Source organism: Esox lucius, chromosome 18, assembly GCF_011004845.1.
Source record: "Esox lucius isolate fEsoLuc1 chromosome 18, fEsoLuc1.pri, whole genome shotgun sequence".
NCBI lineage: Eukaryota > Metazoa > Chordata > Actinopteri > Esociformes > Esocidae > Esox > Esox lucius.
Window position 1 is genome coordinate 28,186,202 of NC_047586.1, and position 22,466 is coordinate 28,208,667.

At 41.1% G+C, this 22,466-nt stretch overlaps 1 protein-coding gene across 2 annotated transcripts in view; it reads left to right on the forward strand.

Annotated features, from left to right (window-relative positions):
- LOC105009235 (N-lysine methyltransferase SMYD2-A) overlaps positions 1-22,466 on the forward strand; it is a 71,609-nt gene that overhangs the window by 22,396 nt on the left and 26,747 nt on the right. For both annotated transcript variants that reach the window (XM_029114542.2, XM_029114541.2), the window contains one exon: positions 13,607-13,667. In XM_029114542.2, coding sequence (XP_028970375.2) covers positions 13,607-13,667 — 61 coding nt within the window. The remainder of the gene's footprint in view (positions 1-13,606; positions 13,668-22,466) is intronic.

Sequence of the window (22,466 nt, forward strand, 5' to 3'; positions counted from 1 at the left end):
CTAGCTAGCAAACTTCATGTAGCTCAATTAGTAAATTAGCTAGCTACAACACTGCATACAAAACAGCTGTGAGATGTTTGGTTGTTATCTGCCAACAACCTTGTTTGAAACAGGAATTAGCTCGCCATATCAATGAGAGAGCGGTCGGTGTATGCTTTACCTGCTTGTGCACAACGTTGTGAGAAGTTAGGTTGCTAACTAGCTCAATCAAACACCTTACTATGCGATATACTGCTTTGCTTCAGGAAAACTCACACGCAAGCAGCTTCTTTTGCGAGGAAGTCTAGCTGCGCATACCAGTACCAGAAACGATTATGGAACAAAGAGGCGAGATGTCAGAGATTGATACCCTCTGGAGTATTTTATTTTTTGCCTTGGCCTGCCTGCCACTCTGAAATTACTGCCAGGTGGTGAAGCACTTCGTCCTAATTTTTTCACCATAAAAAGTGGAAGAGGGGGACAATACAGACATTTCTAAATGTGGAGGGGAAAGTGCCTAGTGATATGTCCGCCTTTGTAAAATACCATTTTCAAAAATGTGGCTTGTTTAACAGTTTCCATTTCCAGTGTACATGCTACATTAGATCACTTTTGACAGGAAATTATTGGGTTTTTTTTTACAAGAAATGTGACTAACATTAAAATAAAAGTCTTCTTTACAAAGGGAAAATAAAATAAAATGTACTTATTTTGAATAAGAATTTCAGTACGGTTAGAATTTACACAGGCATTTATAGCCTAAATCTTGAGATGGTTTGCACTGGAATCTAGCTTATGGTAGCAGCAATTTCAACTGCCAAGACCAACTTACTGTTGAAGGAGATTTACAAATACTTAACATTTGCTCTTCCTAAAATAAGAGTTCCTTCAAAATAATAGTCCAATATAAACAAAAAGAATAACGCAAAACACCCCACCCATTCCCCATTGACTCACAGGCACTGCCATGGCTCCTCCCATAGCTTAAGAAAATAGCCCTCCGTAACTGCTGATAGAACCACTAACTCCAACTCAACATTCTAGCTGATTCAGACATCCATTACATCAGCTCTTCCTTCAAAATAAAAGTTCCTTCAAAATAATAGTCCAAAATAGACAAAGAATAACACAAATCTTGGGGGAGTGAATGCTGCTATATTGTTTGAGATGTACATTTTTCAGATAGAACATTTAAATATCATCAATCAATCAAATGTATTTATAAAGCCCTTTTTACAACAGCAGTTGAGACACCTGGCCTTAAACCCCAAGGAGCAAACAACAGTAGTGTTGGATTTCAGTGGCTAGGAAAAACTCCATAAGAAGGCCGAATTTTAGGAAGAAACCTAGAGAGGACCCAGGCTCAGAGGGGTGACCAGTCCTCTTCTGGCTGTGCCGGGTGAGATATTAAGAGTCCAATTAGAATAATAAATACATTTCTCTGGGCTAAATCCAGAGTCTATTTGATTCTAGACTAGGTCAAAAGTATGACCAGGTGGACAAGGACAGGGACAGCAATGGGCCCCCCAAACCAGGTACTCCTCAGGTGTGGACCAGGACCTCATCTCCTCCTAAAATGTAAAACTGGAGGAGACTGAGAAAAGTTAGAAAGTGCATTCCTCATATCCCCCAGAACAATAATATAGCAGCGTAACACCTTGGAACTGAGATGGGGGGGTCCGGCGACACTGTGGCCCTACCCGGGGGAGGCCCCGGACAGGGCCCAACAGGCAGGAAATCAATCCACCCACATTGCCAGGCATCAACCAAAGGGACACCCACCAACCGCAACCCCCCTGAAAGAGGACAGAGTATTGCCAGCACCGTACAGCCCAATTGCACAAGTCCGCAACAGAGAGACAACAACTAGCCAGTGACTCTTCCCCCGAAAGGCATTGGAGGGAGGGCATCCCAGTGGCGACAGGAGCCCATCTGGCAAGACAGCAAGGGTGGACACTATCAAGCCTACTGGTCACCTTCACGCCCCCGGGCCAGGCTACACCTAATTACAAACCGTGCTGTAGAGATGAGTTTTTAGTAGACACTTGAAAGTTTGCACTGAGTTTGCATTTCTAACCTTAATTGGCAGATCATTCCACAGTAGTGGAGCTTTATGAGAAAAAGCCCTGCCGCCAGCTGTTTGTTTAGAAATTCTAGGTACAATTAAAAGGCCTGCGTCTTGCGATCGTAGGTTACGTGTAGGTATGGCTGGATCATTTCAGCAAGGTAAGTAGGAGCAAGTCCATGTATTGATTTATAGGTTAACAGTAAAACCTTAAAATCAGCCCTAACCCTAACAGGCAGCCAGTGTAAGGAGGCTAGGACAGGAGTAATGTGTTCAAATTTTTTTGTTCTAGTTAGGATTCTAGCAGCCGTGTGCAGCACTAATTGAAATTTATTTATTAGTTTGTCTGGATAACCAGAGAAGAGCATTGCAGTAATCTAGTCTAGAAGTAACGAAAGCATGGATTCATTTTTCTGCATCAGTTTTTGATAGAAAGTTTCACATTTTTGCAATGTTTCGAAGATGAAAATAAGCAACTCTTGAGACATATTTTATATGTTCTTCAAAGGAGAGGTCAGGGTCAAGGGTAATGCCTAGGTTTTTTACAGTTTTTTGGGATATGACCATGCAGCCGTCGAGGTTCACAGTGAGATCTGCTAACAACGCTATTTGTTTCTTGGGTCCTAAAACGAGCATTTCTGTTTTCCTTGAGTTTAAGAGCAGTATCTGAAACGCATGCTTCCAAAGTAGCTAATTTAAGAGCTTCTCCATGCTTCATTGAAATATATAACTGTGTCATCAGCGTAACAGTGAAAGTTTACATTGTGATTTCGGATTACATAGCCCAGAGGGAGCATATATAGTGAGAACAATAATGGGCCCAGAACCGAGCCTTGAGGAACACCAAAGCATACCTTCGACTTGTCAGAGGATATGCCATCCGCACTAACAAACTGATATCTTTCAGATAAATAAGATTTAAACCAGGCTAGAACATGTCCACGTAGCCCAATATGGGTTTCCAGTCTCTCTAAGAGAAGGGAGTGATCAATAGTGTCAAAAGCAGCACTAAGATCAAGAAGCCATTAGAAGGTCATTTGTTACCTTGACAAGTGCAGTCTCAGTACTATGATGGGATCTGAAACCGGACTGGAGTATTTCATAAATGTTATTTGTCTTTAGGAAGGCATTCAGTTGTTGGGAAACACATTTTTCTAAGATTTTTGAGAGGAACGGGAGGTTTGATATTGGCCTATAATTGTTTAATATGTCGGGATCCAGATTAGATTTTTTTTAGAAGAGGTTTAATTTCCGCAATTTTTGTGAGTTTGGTACACATCCGGAGGAAAGGGAGCAATATATTATGTTCAGCATTGGCTGACCTAGCACAGGAAATAGCTCATTAAGTAATTTTGTTGGAATCGGGTCTAGCTGAGAGTTTGTGGGTTTAGAACTCATGACAAATTTAGTAAATGTGTCGAGCAATACGGTATCAAAAATTTCAAGTGTCCCCATTGACACCTGGTCAGGGAGGTTCAGGACATTTTTAGGACAACTGAGATTTTGAGGACCATAACCATTTAAGGAGGAGTCAGTTATTTGTTTTCTAATGGTGATGATATTTTCATCAAAGTAGTTCATGTATTCATTACAACTAAAGTGAAGACCCACTTCACTTGCTACGCTTAGCTTTTTTGTTAACTTTGCAACTGTATCAAAGATACATTTTGGATTGTTTTTGTTCACCTCAATCAGGTTGGAGAAATAAGCTGATCGAGCAGACGTGAGTGATTTTCGGTATTGTAGTGTACTGTCTATCCAGGCTAGTCTAAATACTTCCAACTTGGTGGAGCGCCACTTTCACTCCAATTTCCTGGAGGCTTGCTTAAGTGCTCTAGTATTGTCTGTGTACCAGGGAGTTTCTTGTTGCGTATTTCTTTAGTTTTTAGTGGTGCAACTGTGTCTAATGTATTTCGCAGTGTTGAGTTTAGATCCTCGATTTGATCGTTTACAGATGTATTTACTCTGTCGTTAATGAGCGAACTTGCAAGAATATCAAGGAATTTATTTGTAGTCCGAGAATTTATAGTACTGCTTTTGAAACTCATTGTTTGCGGAGCAAGTGGATTTCTTGTTTTAACGGTAAAAGTAATAAGACAGTGATCCGATAATCCAGGATTTCGGGGGGAAATTATTAGATCTACAATATCTATTTCTTGTGACAGGACTAAATCTAAGGTGTGATTGTGGCAATGTGTTGGACCTGAGACATGTTGGATAAAACCCATTGAGTCAATTATGGCTTCACAGGCTTTTTGAAGAGGATCATTGGACTTTTCCATATGAATATTGAAATCGCCAAAAATTAGAATACTATCTGCCATGATTACAAGGTTAGACAAGAATTCTGGAAACTCAGTGAGGAACATTGTCTATAAATAGTAGCTATGTAAAACGATTTATCGGCCTGGTTAACTTTGATTAGTAAAACTTCAAAAGAATGAAACTCAGTGATATGTTTGAGAGTAAATTTATATTTACTGTCATAAATATAAATTATATCCCTTGTGCACCTCCTTTTTGGGATGTACAAGGGATATGATCACTAGTATAACCAGGAGGAGAGGCCCCATTTAAGGCAGTGAATTCATTAGGCTTTAGCCACGTTTCACATGAACCTATAACATATAGTTTATGGTCAGAGATTAATTCATTTACGGCAACTGCCTTTGGAGCAAGGGATCTAACATTTAGCTAACAGTCTGCGGCCTGACCTGCACCCTCTCTCATGTTAAGGCTATAGGAGTGAGACTCCTGTCAATGTTCCTAGATAAAAGAAGAGCACCACTCCAGCTAGGATGGAGTCCGTCGCTCCTCAGCAGATCAGGCCTGGCCCTATTTCTGGGAGAGTCCCAAAAAGAAAGCCAGTTATCTACAAACTCTACCTCCTGCGTCGGGCAGAACTCCGTTTTCAGCCAGCGATTGAGTTGCGCAAGTCTGCTGGCCAGAGACAATTACTCGATGCCGACACATCTTTCTAGCTAGTTTACACGCTGATGCTATGTTCTGCTTCGTAACCTCTGACTGTTTCATCCTAACGTTGTTGGTGCCAACGTGAATAACAATGTCTCTGTACTCTCTATACTTGCCAGTTGTAGAATTCGCTAGCACCAACCCCAGATTTGCGGCTACGTCAGTGGCTCTGCCCCCCGGTAAACAGTGTACGATCGCCGGCTGATTCTTTAGTCTAATACTGCGTGTAATGGAATCGCCGATTACTAAAGTTTTCAGTTTTTCAAGGCCACTGGTAGAAAATGCCTGCCGGTCATTCCCCTCCGAAGACGGCTCGGGTCTTGACTCCGACTCCAGTGGGGAAAACCTGTTGAAAGTCTCAGTTGGATTTAGCAACGATTCAGGTTTAACTGGTCGACGGCATTTCTTCCCAGTGACCAAGAGAAAGTTCTTGCCCAGCTGCAGGAGCTGTGCCGGGGGGCTAACAAAACAATTGTTTCTTCCTGGTGGCACTGACGCAGTTTTTTCTATTTCTACACTAGCATAATCCTTGCCTGACATTTGCGTCAGAAGCCGAGCTTCTAACTCTGCTATCTTTAACTGAAGACGATAGTTCTCCTCCGTGTTGTGGCTACAACAATTACAGTGATAAGGCATTTTAATGATACTTAGCCTTGGGTGTTCAGGTTCTATGTATACAGGTGTGAGATCTTAACCAGGTTACAGTAATTTACATTCTATTGTCCTAACCTAGACTAGAACATCAGGGGGTTGGAGACAGAAGGTCTCTTTGTGCTGTATAGGGGGCAGTTTCATTTGTATGTTAATTGTGGGGTTTCAATCCTGTCTCTCTATCTGAGCCAGGTGTAAAGTCTGAGTGAGTGTGGCTGAGTGTAATGTATGGAGTTCTAAACTTTTTATGGTTATTGTATTCAATTATATTTCCCTAACCTGGCTGCAGCATACAATTTAATAAAACAAAACATAAGAATACATGGTTATTAAATCAGCATTATTTCAACTTCATTCATATCAACAGAGGTCAACAGATAAAAATATTGCGTTGGTAAAACTCTTAAAATATAATTTTGACCAAATAGTTAAATAGAGTAAATTTGAAAAAGGTTTGGCAGGTAGCCAGGTAGGTAACAGCAGGCAGTGTACAGCACGTCAACAATCCCACAATGCAGTTCGAGTTACTGAAGACAGGCAGGTCTGATATTTGAAAATGTACTTGTGAAAAGGTTTAAATCTGTCATTTGATGCTACAGGAGTAGCGTTTGAAGCATTTTTCACAAATTCAGAATTGCTGAAAAAACATTATGCCCGACTTAATGGGTCCCAATTGCAAATATGTTCCTTGGGAGGAGATGGACTTACATACCTCTTTTAAAGATTTTATTTAAAATATGTTGAGCGTGGTGTGCTTGCAATTGTGGGGAACCCCAACAGCGCAACCGTGTGGTTGATAAAACATTATTTGCAGTCATTTTTTCCAAATGGTCCTTCTCAACATACGTACTGAGTAGAATTATTATACCATTATCCTTGTAGGCGATGCGTCTATATAATGTGCAAAAGCACGCCCCCTCACATGTTCATTGGTCAATAGCATCCATATTTTTTAACGTACTGGCCTGATTGATAAAACTTTTGAAGACTATCGTCTATAGATGCCAAATATCAAAGTACGTGAAGATCAGACATTTGTTGCCAGAGAAGTAAATGTTTTAGTGTTTTTCACGAATTCAAAACTGCCGCCAAACCATTAAGGCTAAGTTAATGAGTCCCAATGGCAAATATGTTCCTTGTGAGGAGGTAAACTTAATAAGAAACGTTTGTCAGTTTAACATAATGCTGAATGGTGTCTAGCGACTGGTAAAACAGGTAGTGCAGTGACATTTGGGAGACCCGAGTTCGAATCGTGTGTGTGTGTGGGGAGAACAAGTATTTGATACACTGCCGATTTTCCCACTTACAAAGCATGTAGAAGTCTGTATTTTTTATCATAGGTACTTTTCAACTGTGAGTGACAGAATCTAAAACAAAAATCCAGAAAATCACATTGTATGATTTCGTAATAATTATTAATGCATGACATAAGTATTTGATACATCAGAAAAGCAGAACTTAATATTTGTTTACAATTACAGAGATCCTACGTTTCCTGTAGTTCTTGACCAGGTTTGCTCACACTGCAGCAGGAATTTTGGCCGACTCCTCCATACAGACCTTCTCCAGATACTTTAGGTTTTGGGGCTGTCGCTGGGTAATACAGACTTTACAGACCATCCATCTTCCCCTCAATACGGTGCAGTCATCCTGTCCCCTTTGCAGAAAAGCATCCCCAAAGAATGATGTTTCCACCTCCATGCTTCACGGTTGGGATGGTGTTCTTGGGGTTGTACTCATCCTTCTTCCTCCAAACACGGCGAGTGGAGTTTAGACCAAAAAGCTCTATTTTTGTCTCATCAGACCACATGACCTTCTCCCATTCCTCCTCTGGATCATCCAGATTGTCATTGGCAAACTTCAGATGGGCCTGGACATGCGCTGGCTTGAGCAGGGGGACCATACGTGCGCTGCAGGATTTTAATCCATGACGGTGTAGTGTGTTACTAATGGTTTTCTTTGAGACTGTGGTCCCAGCTCCCTTCAGGTCATTGTCCAGGTCCTGCTGTGTAGATCTGGGCGATCCGTCACCTTCCTCATGATCATTGATGCCCCACGAGGTGAGATCTTGCTTGGAGCCCCAGACCGAGGGAGATTGACTGTCATCTTGAACTTCTTCCATTTTCTAATAATTGCGCCAACAGTTGTTGCATTCTCACCAAGCTGCTTGCCTATTGTCCTGTAGCCCATACCAGGCTTGTGCAGGTCTACAATTTTATCCCTGATGTCCTTAAACAGCTCTCTGGTCTTGGCCATTGTGGAGAGGTTGGAGTCTGTTTGATCAAGTGTGTGGACAGGTGTCTTTTATACAGGTAACAAGTTCAAACAGGTGCAGTTTATACAGGTAATGAGTGGAGAACAGGAGGGTTTCTTAAAGAAAAACGAACAGGTCTGTGAGAGCCGGAATTCTTACTGGTTAGTAGATGATCAAATACTTATGTCATGCAATAAAATGCGAATTAATTATTACGAAATCATACAATGTGATTTTCTGGATTTTTGTTTTAGATTCCGTCTCTCACAGTTGAAGTGTACCTATGACAGAAATTACAGACCTCTACATGCTTTGTAAGTAGGAAAACCTGCAGAATTGGCAGTGTAGCCTATTACCCTTTAACAACCGAAACATCCTTCATGTAAATGTGCTATGTTATATACTTGAACTATATTTTCATCTGGGTCTTCTGTGGTATATTGTACTGTATCAAAGCAATGTGGTGGGAAAAAAAACATTGTATTAGGCTACTTTACAAAATATCTGACATCTAAATTACGATTCCGTAATGTTAGAGGTTGCCTGACAGTTGGGAGTTCTTGGAATCAAACACAACAACATAGCAATTCATTATTTGTGTGTTTTATTGTGTCCGTACAAAAATAGACACAGGCTTGAATTAAAAGCAGTAAACCCTTTAATAACAGCTGCTCAGGCAGGTGTCAACGGTCTCCCAGATTCCCCCTGGTGGCCATTCTTATTTTATGTTTTTGTCCATGCCACATCGCACTGTAATGTGCCGGGGTATTCCACAGCCACGGAACTCCCCCTTTAATCTGGAATTAGATGACCGACATGTGTAGTTGGTTAGTGACGTAGCCAAAACAAACAAACCCCTTTTATCAGGCACCGACCCCAATTATTGGCCACCTTACTATTTTGTTGAATTACATTAAGATTGCTTTTATATTTGCAAATGATCATATCAGTGATCAGATCATAGTCTTTTCTGAAGTGTCTACTAAAAAGTTGTAGCTAGCTTTCTTGCCATCCGGTAATGAAAAAATAAAAGACTGATCACTGGTATTACAAGTCTGGTCTGTCACGCATGTCGAATTTCAAGAATGGCAACTTCCTTATATGACAATTTTAAAGTCTCAAAAAGATACAGTAAAGGCCAAATTTTTGGACACACCTTCTCATTCAATGCGTTTCCTTTATTTTCATGACCATTTACATTGTAGATTCTCACTGAAGGCATCAAAACTATGAATGAACACAATTATGTACTTCACAAAAAAGTGTGAAATAACTGAAAACATGTCTTATATTCTAGTTTCTTCAAAGTAGCTACCCTTTGCTCTGATTACTGCTTTGCCCACTCTTGGCATTCTCTTGATGAGCTTCAAGAGGTAGTCACCTGAAATGGTTTCCCAACAGTCTTGAAGGAGTTCCCAGAGATGCTTAGCACTTGTTGGCCCTTTTGCCGGTCCAGCTCACCCTAAACCATCTCGATTGGGTTCAGGTCCGGTGACTGTGGAGGCCAGGTCATCTGGCGCAGGACTCCATCACTCTCCTTCTTGGTCAAATAGCCCTTACACAGCCTGGTGTGTTTGGGGTCATTGTCCTGTTGAAAAATAAATTACGGTCAAACTAAACGCAAACTGGATGGGATGGCATGTCGCTGCAGGATGCTGTGGTAGCCATGCTGGTTCAGTATGCCTTCAATATTGAATAAATCCCCAACAGTGTCACCAGTAAAGCACCCCCACACCATCACACCTCCTCCTCCATACTTCACGGTGGGAACCAGGCATGTAGAATCCATCCGTTCCCCTTTTCTGCGTCGCACAAAGACACGCCGGTTGGAACCAAAGATCTCAAATTTGGACTCATCAGACCAAAGCACAGATTTCCACTGTTCTAATGTCCATTCCTTGTGTTTCTTGGCCCAAACAAATCTCTTCTGCCTGTTGCCTCTCCTTAGCAGTGGTTTCCTAGCAGCAACTTGACCATGAAGGCCTGATTCGCGCAGTCTCCTCTTAACAGTTGTTCTAGAGATGTGTCTGCTGCTAGAACTCTGTTTGGCATTCAGCTGGTCTCTAATCTGAGCTGTTGTTAACCTGCGATTTCTGAGGCTGGTGACTCGGATGAACTTATCCTCAGCAGCAGAGGTGACTCTTGGTCTTCCTTTCCTGGGGCGGTCCTCATGTGAGCCAGTTTCGTTGTAGCGCTTGATGGTTTTTGCGACTGCACTTGGGGACACATTCAAAGGTTTCGCAATTTTCCGAACTGACTGATCTTCATTTGTTAAAGTAATGATGGCCACTCGTGATGTTCAGTTGAGCTGAAGAAAAGAGGGAGGCTGAGTGTAGGGTGTGCTCAGTCATAAAGGGGCAGGTGTGCCCCAGTTGGCTGAGCTATGTGCACAATTCATTTTCAGTGATGGCCGCGGTTTACACCGCCACCCCTAGAGGAGCGTAGCCCTCTACGGGGTGGAGCTCCATGACTTATAACACTGGACATTGGTCCATGATACTTTAAGGAACAGTTAGCATCGCTTTAGTCTAGCAGTAATGAAAGAAGTAACTGCCGCACATGTATACAAAATATTTGATGCAAAATGTTATAATCTTGCATTAGCAGCAGCCATTTAATATAGTTGTGTCTGACATCATCTACTAACTAATATAATGCAATCATCTATATTTTTGGTGAAGTTAGCTAGCTAGAAAATTTGCAGAAGCATTAGCTTGTAGCTAGCTTCATTAGATTGTAGCCAGCTGCCATGCTTTTCCTGATAGCTAGCTAGCAAAAGGGCATTGGACAATGTTGATGTAGCTTGCAATGATAATTCAATTGTTCATTTAATCTGTGGAGAAAGTTAAGGTTTATCTACTGTTATTCTTAATTAGACATCTCTAGACATCTTTATAACATCAACAAAATCTGATGTGTGGTCATATGTGATAAAACAGTGCTACTCTATTTATAACCTCAGTATATTCAGTGCTTGTCTCTTTTAAGCAGTACAAGGCATTCATTTTCAGGATCATTGATTTATGCTTTGTCACTTCACAGAATAATATAAACACTGATTCCAAGTAAAATACTGAATTTTTTCCCTCAGTGCTTAAGTTGCATATATAATACTTATCCCTTGTGCGCCCCTCGGGCATTTTTGTACATTTTTCTCCATTTTCTTTTTTTATTTGGGGATCATTTTGTCTGTGTTGCAGCTAGGGGCATGATGTTTTGGCAGAACTCATATTTTTAGTTACATTTTTTAAAATCCAATGTCTTTAATTCTTTCATATCTTTCATACTCATGCAAAAAAACTCTCCTTTATTGAAGGATAGTGATCATATGAAGCCATTCATTATCACATAGTTGTTTGGCTCCTTTTTAAATCATAATGATAACTGAAATCATCCAAATGACCCTGATCAAATGTTTACATACCCTTGAATGTTTAGCCTTGTTACAGAAACACAAGGTAACACACACAGGTGAAAATGCATTTCAGTTGCGCATTCCACCTTGCACCTTCCATTTGCCTGCCCTGCACATTTAGAATTGCCATTGTACCTGCTTTTCTTTTTTTTGGATGTTAAATGCAGGTCTACCTTCCCTGTATTTCAGTTGCACAGACTACATTACACCTCCAACTTGCTTGATTGCACAGTCATAATTTCATTTTTATTTGCATTTGCTTCATTGCTCATTTAGAATTGCCATTTTGCACTGTATTTGCCTTCATTGCACATCTATACATTCCACTTGTAACATACACTTGACTCAATACTTGTACATTTCCTGCCCTCCTCTATTTGCACTTCTGGTTAGATTCTAACTGCATTTCTTTGTACTGTTCTCGTACTGTTCATTGGTAATACTGTTGAATATAATCTAATCTTAGGGAACTCCCAACACTCACAGAGATTTTCCACACTGGAAAGACCCATACGAAACTTTGAACACATAAACGTCAAAGTGTAAAACATGTATGATATGTCATAGCAATACTTTACACTGTCTGTTTTCAGTAGCTGGATTTATATAAATAAAGTGGACATAACCAACGATAAAATGAATTTCAACTAACTACTCTTCTGCCTGCATTCATCCAGTGACTGCCTACAAACTCGTGAGTCCTGCACCAGGAGGAATCCAGGGCCCACTGGATCAGCATTAGGTCTGACGATGGGTTTGAGGATTTAATCCCGGTATCTAACAGCAGTCAGGGTACTGTTGGCTAGCACGTGGATGTCTGTGCAATCCTCCAAGGAGATGCCTCCCCAGACCATCACAGACGCACTGCCAAACCTGTCATGCTGGATGATGTTGCAGCCATGGCGTCTCCAGACTTACATCTGTCACATGCTCAGTGTGTGAACCTGCTCTCATCTGTGAATTGGCGGATCTGCCAATTCTGGTGTTCTTTGGCGAATGCCAATCAAGCTGCACGTTGCTGGGCTGTGAGCACAGGTCCCACTAGAGGACGTCAGGCCCTCATGCCACCCTCATGGAGTCTGTTTCTGACAGTTTTGTCAGATGCATGCACACAAGGTGCCCGGTGGAGGTCATTTTGTAGAGATCTGGCAGTGCTCGTCCTGTTCCTTGTGTAATGGCCTGTCTCCTGGTATCTCCTCCATTCTCTTGAGACTGTTCTGGGAGACATAGCAAACCTTCTTGTGACAGCATGTATGGATGTGCCATCCTGGAGAAGCTGGATTACTTGTGCAACCTGAATGAGCTGCAGGTACTGCCTCATGCTAGCAGTAGTGATAAGGACACAAGCAAAATGCAAAACTAAAGAAAATCAGTCAGGAAAGATAAGGAGAGAACAATTGTCTGTGGCTGCCACTTGCAAAACAATTCCTTTTTGGGGGTTGTCTTGCTTTTGCCTCTCCAGTGCACCTGTTGTTGAACTGGGTAACACGAGTTGAATTGGGTAACTTGATGGAATTGCATTCGCATTTAGTCCTCTTCTAAGTGAACGTGGGGCACAATCCTTTGTATTAAAATGTTTCTTGCAAAAACTATATGTCCCGTTGGTGAAGTTGCTGCATTGATTGTCCCACAATACGACTCCGGAGAGGCAGAGTTATTATCCCCATTGCAGAGTGGGTAGAATTTAATTAACTCAAGATCCATGAGCGAAATAGTTCACTAGTGCCTGTTTAAATTCAGCCAATTCCGCTGTTTTTTTTTTCAGTGTACAGTTTAAAAAATTTAGTAGTTTTCCGCTTGCAATGCAGCTTTGAAATAGTGGTACGAAACATTTCCATTCATCAATTTGGAATATGCTAATAACGCTAATTACAGACTGGGACAGTGTCTATGGGCCTAATGGACAATCTTTTGGTAAGTTAACTTTGAGAAAAAAAGTAATTTTGGACGAACTATCCCTTTAAGTGTTCCTAATCACTCTGGTGAACATAAAAACATAACATATGAATGAAAATATACCTAACTTAGATTTAACTCGTAACAATTACTAGGAGTGACAATAATTGTGGCACACATTTTGGAGAAAAATATTTATTTCACATGTATTTTTTCAATAATTGTATTTCAATTAAAGGTTTGATTTCTGTGAATATTTACAGAGGGTGCCAATATTAGTGAAGGGCACTGTAGTTTAATTTAATCTATTTAGTCAGAAATAAGTTATTTATTTTAAGACAGAAGGCTCAAAAGGTTCTTTTTTTTTTTTCAGAAAACCCAGAAAGAAAGGAGTATGTCAGAGAAACTACTATTGATTGGAGAGCTGGAATCACGTATGTACCAATGTGCTAGTGTCCTGGACTGGGACACCTGGAGGGTATTCCATCAAGGCAGATAAAGGAAAATCCAGGGTTATTTCAATAAGTCTGGCTAATTTAAGTGAGAGTTCTGTTCCATTACTGTGGCTTATAGGAGTCCCTGCTCAGTAACCAAGGTAACTTATACTTCTGAACTAGCCTGCTCCCTCGCAGGCTAACTGTCACGCTTTATTTAGCTGTGTTTCAAAGAATGTCCAACAGACAGAAACAGAATCCCAAAAGACTGTTCCATGTATTTTCTCGCTCGCATCACTTTTGTCCTGTCCGTGTTTGGAAACATAAGATCAGACTTTTTTCTGTCATTGTGACCAAGCATGAATTGACGTGTTTAATTTAGTTCCAAAGAACATATCAATAAAAATGAACAGGTTTTAGAAAAGCATGTCTTACCACTTTCACAGTCTTCAAAAGCCAATAGTTAATTGACATACAGTAGGCCTAGACTATGGCTGAATCTCAAATTGCATACTACATCCTACAAGCAGAGTATGTACTTCATGGATGATGGTAAAGTACATACTGTTTATAGTATATAGTAAGCTAGTATGCCAGTATTGGGGCTGATTGGGACCTATCTTGTCATAATATTGTGTCTCAACATTACATATTGTTGCGCACTAACATCACGCCATTTGAGTATTTTGCTTGACTCCATTAAGCATTGTGTTTAAACTGAATAACATTTCTTTTGAAGTTTACTTCCACCACAAACAACCCTAACCATGTATGGCTTTTGCCTCTGGCTGTTTTAAAAGTTTATACGCTAGTAATACTAGAATCCTACGGTTGTAATAGTCACGAGAATTGAGCAATTGCTAGCGAATCTGAAGACGAACTTTACACTGCTAAAGCTACATTGGGTAAAATAAGTATTGAACACATCACATACATTTTTCTCAGTAAACATATTTCCAAAGGTGCTATATTAACATGATATTGGTAACAACCCAAGGAATCCATACATCCCAAAAAATACATTCAGAAAGTAAGTAATGTGCTGGGACATCGTTGGGCTTATTTTAGGGCTTATTTTAGGGGGGGCTTTAGCCCCCCCTGAAAAAATCAATATATCAATCAATATGTTTTCTAATTTTTTTTTCAACCTTTCCATCACACCTAAACTAAACAAATTGTATAGAAATTATATAGAATCGTGTTCATTTGGCAGCATGTTGAGTTTGATGATTTGAACGTAACTCGCCCACCTGAAGTGAGCTGTCTTCTGTAAATAGTAGCTAACGTTTCTATTATTCTGAAAAGTAAATCCTTTCAAGTTCAAAATGTAATAGCACTGGAATGCAACGGTACGTTTTGCTAATCAATATTACCTTTCAGCTAGCCTGCCCCAATTTCTCATAGTATGCAGGTAAAAAAAATATATAATCGTAGAAATGATATAAATGAAAATTGTTTAGACAATTTGCAATTTGTTAAATTTGACTTGTGCGACAGACCAGCTGTCATGTAGCCTAATATCAAAGTGATCAGTCTTTTTTCTTTACCGGAAGGCAAGAAATCTAGCTAGCCACAACTTTCTTGTAGACACTCCAGAGAAGACTAAGATCTGTCATTTGTAATTCAAATAAAAATTAATTATAATGTAATTCAACAAAATAGTTAGGGGGCCAATAATTTGGGACGGTGGCTAGTAATAGGGGGTCATATTTTTTAGTAACATCGCTAACCAACTACTGAAAAAATTACTTTCCCATTAATGACATGCTAGCTAACATAAACTATGAGACAGGTATACATTTAGCCAAACCTGACCAAAAATAATCTAATTTAATAGATTTTACACCCATTGTTACTCTAAAAATACATGATGAAAATATGTTTTGGGGAGTATGTCTAGACCCCCCATCCATGATTTTGTAGTGAAGTCCTTGATCATGTGTAATAATATTAAATGACACAGGGAAAAATTATTGAACACATGAAGAAATGGAGGTGCCAAAAGGCATGGAAAGCCAAGAAACCAGATTAAATCTATCAGTAATTAGAATGCAAACCTGCCCCTTGTCAGTTTAAATCAATATCAGCTAGTTCAGTTCCAACTGATGGCCTATAAAAGGTGTGTCATTACCAAGGTGTCATGCAAGGAACATCTCATGATGGGTAAAAGCGAAGAGCTTTCTCAAGACCTTCGCAACCTTATTGTTGCAAAACATACTGATGGCATTGGTTACAGAAGGTTTTCTAAACTTCTGAATGTTCCAGAGAACACTGTTGGGGCCATAATCTGGAAGTGGAAAGAACATCATTTCACCATAAACTGGCCACAACTAGGTGCTCCTTGCAAGATTTCTGACCGAGGAATGAAACTTATTATCAGAAGAGTTGTCCAAGAGCCCACTCTTGGACAACTTGTGGAGAGCTTCAGAAAGACCTGGACTTGGCAGGTACAATTGTTTCAAGGAAAACGATAAGTAATGCACTCAACTGCCATGGCCTATATGCACGCTCACCATGCAAGACTCCATTGCTGAAGAAAAAGCATGTTGAATCTTGTTTAAAGTTGGTGCACAACATTTGGACAAGCTTGTGAAATACTGGGAGAATATAGTCTGGTCAGATGAGAGCAAAATGTAACTTTTTGGATGCCATGTTCATCATCATCATCATCATTTTTTTCCGCTTATCCGGGGCCGGGTCACGGGGGCAGCAGTCTAAGCAAAGATGCCCAGACTTCCCTTTCCCTAGACACTTCCTCCAGCTCTTCCAGGGGGGACACTGAGGCGTTCCAGGCCAGCCGGGAGACATAGTCCCCTCCAGGGTGTCCTAGGTCTTCCCCGGGGTCTCCTCCCGGTGGGACGGGCCCGGAACACCTTCCCAGGAAGGCTTTCCGGAGGCATCCGAAACAGCCACCTCAGCTGACCCCTCTCGATGTGGAGGAGCAGCGGCTCTACTCTGAGCTCCTCTCAGGTGACCGAGCTTCTCACCCTATCTCTAAGGGATCGCCCAGCGGAGAAGGCTCATTTCGGCCGCCTGTATCCGGGATCTTGTCCTTTCGGTCATGACCCAAAGCTCATGACCATAGGTGAGAGTAGGAACGTAGATTGACCGGTAAATCGAGAGCTTCGCCTTGCGGCTCAGCTCTTTCTTCACCACGACAGACCAATACATTGACCGCATTACTGCAGAAGCTGCACCGATCCGTCTGTCAATCTCCCGTTCCATCTTTCCCTCACTCGTGAAGAAGACCCCTAGATACTTAAATTCCTCCACTTGAGGAAGGCACAGAACCGGCGACAAAGGGCAGCCCTGCCGGAGTCCAACATGCACTGGGAACAAGTCTGACTTACTGCCGGCAATGCGGACCAAGCTCCTGCTTCGGTCGTTGTTGTGGAAATTTCTTTAATAATGTATTCTAACTGATTAGACGACTGACCAGCTGTTTAAATGAGAAAAGGAATGTTGGTTGTGCTGTGGGAAAGGAAGTATGAGGTGTTGAGGTAAACATGAAGCTCCAGCAGGATGGGGGTAGATGCAGATCAATGTGTTTTAGGACAGGATAGGAGAAGATACACAACAGGGGGCAGTAAGGTCAGTTGGCCCCTTTGGGTAAACACAACAGTAAACATTATGGCAGGAAGGATAAGGTGGGGGAAGATAGCATTTGACTTGTGTGATAGAACAAAGGGAATGTGTTTGATTGACATGAGACAGATGGCAGCATCTTACCACACCTCTTTTTCTATGTAATAAATACTGTCGAAATGATGTTTTATTTAGAGACTATTCACTGTTACTTTTTAACCTGCGTACTCTCTCCTTGCAAGTATATTAAAACCGTTTATTGCACAATTGATTTCTCCTGTCTAACCTACCATTTTCATAGAACTGTTTTGCACTTTTGAAATTGCCATCACATCGTACAGGGACCTGACAGCCCTTAGCAAAGGACCCAGGACCCCATATTCCTGAAGCACTCTCCACAGGATGCCGCGAGGGACACAGTCGAAGGCCTTCTCCAAATCCACAAAACACATGTGGATTGGTTGGGCAAACTCCCATGAACCCTCCAGCACCCTGTAGAGGGTACAGAGCTGGTCCAGTGTTCCACGGCCCGGACGAAAACCACACTGTTCCTCCTGAATGCAAGGTTCTACTATTGCCGTATTCTCCTCTCCAGTACCCTGGCATAGACTTTCCCGGGGAGGTTGAGAAGTGTGATCCCCCTATAGTTGGAACAAACCCTCCGGTCCCCCTTCTTAAAAAGAGGGATCACCACCCCGGTCTGCCATCCCAGAGACACTGTCCTCGACCGCCACGCGGCCGCCACATGGTTTATTATTGTTACTTCCGGTGTCCACCACCGGGTTCGGGGATTGCCGCCTCGACAGGCTTGTAAAATACTGGAAGAATATAGTCTGGTCAGATGAGAGCAAAATTTTACTTTTTGGATGCCATGTTTGAAGGACAAATGGCACTGCACATCACCCCAAAAACACCATACCAACAGTGAAGTTTGGTGGTGGGAACATCATGGTGTGGGGCTGTTTTTCAGCATACGGTACTGGCAAACTTCATATAATTGAAGGGAGGATGAATGAAAAAATTTACAGAGACATTCTTGATAAAAATCTGCTGCCATCTACCAGGATGATGAAGCTGAAACGAGGGTGGACATTTCAGCAAGACAATGATCGCAAACACACAGCCAAGGAAACTCTCAATTGGTTTCAGAGAAAGAAAATAAAGCTGCTAGAATGGCCCAGCCAATCACTTGACTTGAATCCAATTGAAAATCATACTTTAATTCTCCAATAATAGCATAAAGGATTTAAACATTTTAAAGACTGTTGATACACACAAACAAACACACACACACAACTATTACTGCTGCGACTATTTATAGTTTTGCATATTTTGTAGTATTTATTTTCTATGTATAAGGGGTCACCTATGACAATAATCCTAATGATATCTACATGTAGATACGTTTAACCTGTTAAACTGTACATTATAAAAAGGACAATCAGACAGACAGACAAAGTTCATAGTGACAAAAGGGAGGAACAAGGACAAACAGACAGACAGACAGTGACAACAAAGAACAACATACTGTGGAATTACAGCAAAGAAAGTGACAGCATATAAAATGTTTAGAAAGACAGCAAACAACAGTGGTACAAAAGACTCAGATGCACAGTCAACATGTTTTTTCTACATATTGTACTGTATGTGTGCATTTGTTATAAACATGTGCTGTTTAAAAAGTAACTGTGATATACTGTACAGCTCTGGAAAAAATTAAGAGACCACTGCAAAAGTATCAGTTCCTCTGGTTTTACTTTTCATAGGTATGTGTTTGAGTAAAATGAACAGTTTTGTTTTATTCTATGAACTACTAACAACATTAATCCCAAATAAAAATATTATCATTTAGAGTATTTATTTGCAGAAAACAACTAGTCAAAATAAAATAAAAAATATGCATTGTTTTCAGACCTCAAATAATGCAAAGAAAACAAATTCTTATTCATTTTTTAACAACAAAATACTAATGTTTTAATGGATGCCATGACACCAGTCTGTCACATTGCTGTTGGGTGACTTTATGCCACTCTAGGCCCAAAAATTCAATTAGCTCGGCTTTGTTTGATGGCTTGTGACCATCCATCTTCCTGTCGATCAAATTCCAGAGGTTTTCAAGGGGGTTCAGGTCTGGAGATTGGGCTGGCCATGGCAGGGTCTTGATCTGGTGGTCCTCCATCCATACCTTGATTGACCTGGTTGTGTGGCATGGAGCATTGTCCTGCTGGAAGAACCAATTCTCTGAGTTGGGGAACATTGTCAGAACAGAAGGAAGCAGGAGTTTGTCAGGGAAATTTCTTTAACTGATGTGTTCTTATTGATTAAGGGTTTGCGTCCCCATGTTTAGATAAGAAAAGGAATGCCGATTGTGTTGTGAGAAAGGAAGTAAGAGATGCTGAGGTAACCGTAAACCTATAGCAGGATGAGGATAGATACATAACAATGGAGTCCAGAGTCTATTTAAACTTAGTCAGGTCAGAAACATGACCAGATGGACAAGGGAAGGGACAACACGGGGGAGGTGTCAGCACAGTGGCAGCTGAAATCGTCAGGTATCGTCTTGATCTGCAACACAACCGGGAGGACTTTGGACAAGGACAGCAACAGGTCTTTCAAGCCTGGTACTCCTCAGGTGTGGTCCTCCTAAGTTTAAAACGGCAAGAGACAGGAACATTTTAAAAAGGCATTCCCCTACAGGGAAGGCCAACTATGGGGGATTGATGGGGGTGGAGCAATTTTTTTTCAATAGCTAAACTCCTGCGGGTACGCTGGCGCGCACTGGCTGCCTCTCCGCTCTCCGAACTGACATTGTGATGCAGCGTGCTTTCTTCATGTACGCCGGGAGATTGCTTCTCTGGGTGCTTGCCTGGTGGTCATCTTCTGGCTTTGTGGACTCACAGATAGGACTATTTGGAGCTGGTGCTGACGAGGCTTCAATGAATATGGCCTTACAATACACCTCTCGCCAGCTCTTATCCCTGAAGCGGAATTACTATCTGTATGGGGACATCTACGACCATTGTGACAGGGCTGGATTACTGAGACCAAAGCGGTATATTCATCGTAGCACAGGACGAAGCTACATCTCTTCCTCGTCTTCTTCCATTCCAGTTTTGAACTACCGACGAAGGATTAAAAGACTGTCTTCCCATGGGCCTGATTTTACTAACTTATCAGCTCTGCCGTATCAGCGACAACCGTGTGATGATGCGGTGTCTGCAAGCCCATTAAAAGCCGCGTTGCTTAACGTGCGCTCTGTGAACAACAAAGCTTTTCTGCTATCGGATTTTATCATGGACAAGAAGCTAGACTTGTTTTTCCTTACGGAAACTTGGCACAAACAGGACGATGGTCTTCTTTTTAATCAGCTGACTCCAACGGGCATTGGTCTCCTTGACGTCTCGCGGTCTACAGGTAGAGGTGGGGGTATCATAGTTGTCTACAAACTACAATACAAGATCCACCCTGTGTCTGTACCTTCTTTTAAAACATTTGAATGTCTTGTTTTAAATGTATCTGATTCTCACTCTGCTCTCCATTCTGCTGTCGTCACTATCTATCGACCTCCTAAAACAAATAAGGACTTCTTGTCTGAGTTTGCTGATCTTCTTTCCATATTGTCCGTCAGATTTAAGAGAATTTTGATTCTGGGTGATTTTAACATACATGTAGATCAGAGCTTGTGTCTTGGCCAAGGATTTTCTATCACTTTTGGACTGTTTTAATTTTTCTCCGTTTGTAAATGTCCCTACTCACTGTAAAGGACATACACTAGATTTAATTATTGCAAACAACTCTTTTCTCTCTAATCTCTCCGTTGTTGATGCTGGGCATTCTGACCATCTAGCTATCTTTTTTAATATTGAGATATTTAACTCTAGTAGAGATACTTTGCGTTCTATTTCTTTCCGTAAATGGCAATCAATTGATCATGCCACCTTCGCAAACTCGATTGTCTCTTCTTTAGATGCTATGTCTTCCGCTTCTCTTGAAGACACCATCTCTGGATTTAATAATGTTCTTACAACCAGTTTGGACATTTTTGCACCCATAAAAACACGTACTGTTTCATTCGTACAGCCAGCCCCATGGTATAATGATGATTTGCGTATACAGAAAGCTGCGTGTCGGAAACTAGAGCGGAAATGGCGTCACCATGGTTTAAATGTGTTTCACCAAGCTTGGAAAGACTGTTTGCCAAACTACAGGGTAGCCATTGAAACTGCAAGATCTGCTTATTTCTCAGATATTATTGATAACAATCAAAATAATCCTAGACATCTCTTTTACACAATTAACAGTCTACTTAAAGTAGATAATGTCCGTTCTCTGACTTCATCTGACTGGTTGTGTAACGAGTTTCTGAAATCTTTCAGCGAAAAAATTGACAATATTCGCCCAAATATTCACACTTTGCACCCTGCTGATCTTGCAGTTAGTACTCTGAGTTTCTCTGGCACTCCTTTCTCCAAATTTACTTTATTACAACCTGAGATGCTCTGCAAGCAGGTTTCTAGTATGAAAGCTACCACTTGCATACTTGATCCTATGCCTAGCAGTCTGTTTAAATCCTGCTTTGGTCCCTTATGTCCCTCAGTTCTCGCAATAATAAATGACTCTTTGTCACTTGGGGAGGTGCCAGCAACACTTAAAACTGCTGCGGTTACTCCCGTTTTAAAAAAGCAAAACTCTGATGTGAAAAATCTGTCAAACTACCGCCCAATCTCGAATCTCTCATTTTTGGCGAAAATCTTGGAAGGTGTGGTCGCCCTTCAATTAAACAAACACTTAATTGAAAATAAATTATTTGAGCCTCATCAATCTGGTTTTCGAAAATTACACAGCACTGAGACTGCACTGGTGAAAGTCACTAACGATTTACTTATTGCTTCTGACTCCGGCTCCACGTCCATTCTAATTCTTTTGGATCTTAGTTCAGCCTTCGACACTATTGACCATAGTTTTTTACTCAATCGTCTCGAACATGTATTTGGTTTGTCAGAGAGCGTTCTTGACTGGTTCACGTCCTATTTTAAAGACCGCAGTCAATTTGTTTTTACGGGTGGTTTTAGGTCCAAAACTGGTTCTGTCCACACTGGTGTTCCGCAAGGGTCGGTTTTGGGTCCCCTACTGTTTAATATGTATATCTATCCACTCGGTCAATTACTACAATCTCTCAACCTTAATTACCACTTTTATGCTGATGATACCCAG